The sequence below is a fragment of the Stegastes partitus genome, unplaced genomic scaffold, assembly GCF_000690725.1.
Source record: "Stegastes partitus isolate 25-593 unplaced genomic scaffold, Stegastes_partitus-1.0.2 Scaffold2114, whole genome shotgun sequence".
NCBI lineage: Eukaryota > Metazoa > Chordata > Actinopteri > Pomacentridae > Stegastes > Stegastes partitus.
The window spans coordinates 12842-14147 of NW_007579845.1; the positions used below are offsets into that span (position 1 = coordinate 12842).

Below are 1306 nucleotides of genomic sequence, written 5' to 3' on the forward strand. Positions count from 1 at the left end.
AACATGGCAACATGCTAACAACAGGCTAACAGTGCTACATCTAAAAACATGGCAACATGCTAGCAACAGGCTAACAATACTACATCTAAAAACATGGCAACATGCTAACTACAGTCATGAAGCAGGTTCAACATATCCAGACCTCCTTTCTATCAGTCAGTTGAGCTAACTCTAAACTCCAGTCAGCGATAGCTGAAAGTTTTTATCAGCTGTCTTAATCAGACGTTCTGCTTTAATTCAATTTTATTTTATTTTATTTGTACAGCGCAGTTTACAACTTATGTCATCTCACAGCCTTAACATAGTCAGGTTTAGACCTTATGAATTTAAACAGAGAACCCAACAATCCAAAGCAGCCTTTGGACTTCCACTGAGCAAGCGGTTGGCAACGATGGGAAGGAACCAAACCCCCCAATGGGAGGAAAAACTTCCGACAGAACCAGGCTCAGAGGTTTTAGTAACGTACAGCTCAGCAGGTTTACAGAGAGAACATCATCAGGAACAGTTTGGTTAAAGGCAGACGCTTCTTCCAGCTGATTTAAATCTAAACTCTGAACAGAACCTGCGAACAAGACTTCAACATGCTAACGTCATGCTGACAGTACTGCGCCTGCTAACAGGCTAAGAGAAATGCTAAGACTGTTAGCAGAGTGCTAAGTGGTTAGCAGAATGCTAACAGTTTGTGTGTTTGTTAGGACTTGAAGGACCAGGCAATCTCCGACTGCAGCCGAGGTGAGTGATGACATCAGATCAGCTAATACATGTATTGATTCATCATTGTATTGATTGTTTGACTGTCTTGTTGCCATAGCGATAGAGCTGAATCCAGATTACCTGCGGGCGTTGCTACGGAGGGCGGAGCTTTACGAGCAGACTGAGAAGCTGGATGAGGCTCTCGAGGACTACAAGAAGGTTCTGGAACGGGATCCGAACCACCCCGGTGCCAGGCAGGCCTGCATGGTGAGCTCACTGACAGCTGGCACCAAACAGAACCAGAACCAGCAGAGGAAGTTCAGTGTGTACGTTCTTTAGTGATCAAGAACAAACAGGTGGTTTGATGTGAAAAAGAATCATGTTCCAGCTGTTAGCTTCTGTGCTGCTCTGTGGGCTCCAGCAGAGCTCCTGATGAAAACACACACAGCACAGACAAATGGACTGATCAGTTCGTGGCAGCTTTGATCAACAGGCAGCTTCCTCTCAGCTGACAGCAGAAGAACTTCAGTCGACTGAACTCTGCTTCAGATGGAGTGTTTTTCCAGGAAGTAACCAGTTTTTGCTACCCGTCTGTCTGTCTGTCTGTCTGTCT

General features: G+C 45.3%; 1 protein-coding gene across 1 annotated transcript in view; it reads left to right on the forward strand.

The window, feature by feature from the left end:
- The window catches only part of ttc1 (tetratricopeptide repeat domain 1), a 5649-nt gene that overhangs the window by 2832 nt on the left and 1511 nt on the right, over nucleotides 1-1306 (forward strand). The window contains exons 3-5 of the mRNA XM_008304008.1: nucleotides 295-304; nucleotides 696-732; nucleotides 812-1015. Of these exons, the coding sequence (XP_008302230.1) occupies nucleotides 295-304; nucleotides 696-732; nucleotides 812-1015 (251 nt within the window). The remainder of the gene's footprint in view (nucleotides 1-294; nucleotides 305-695; nucleotides 733-811; nucleotides 1016-1306) is intronic.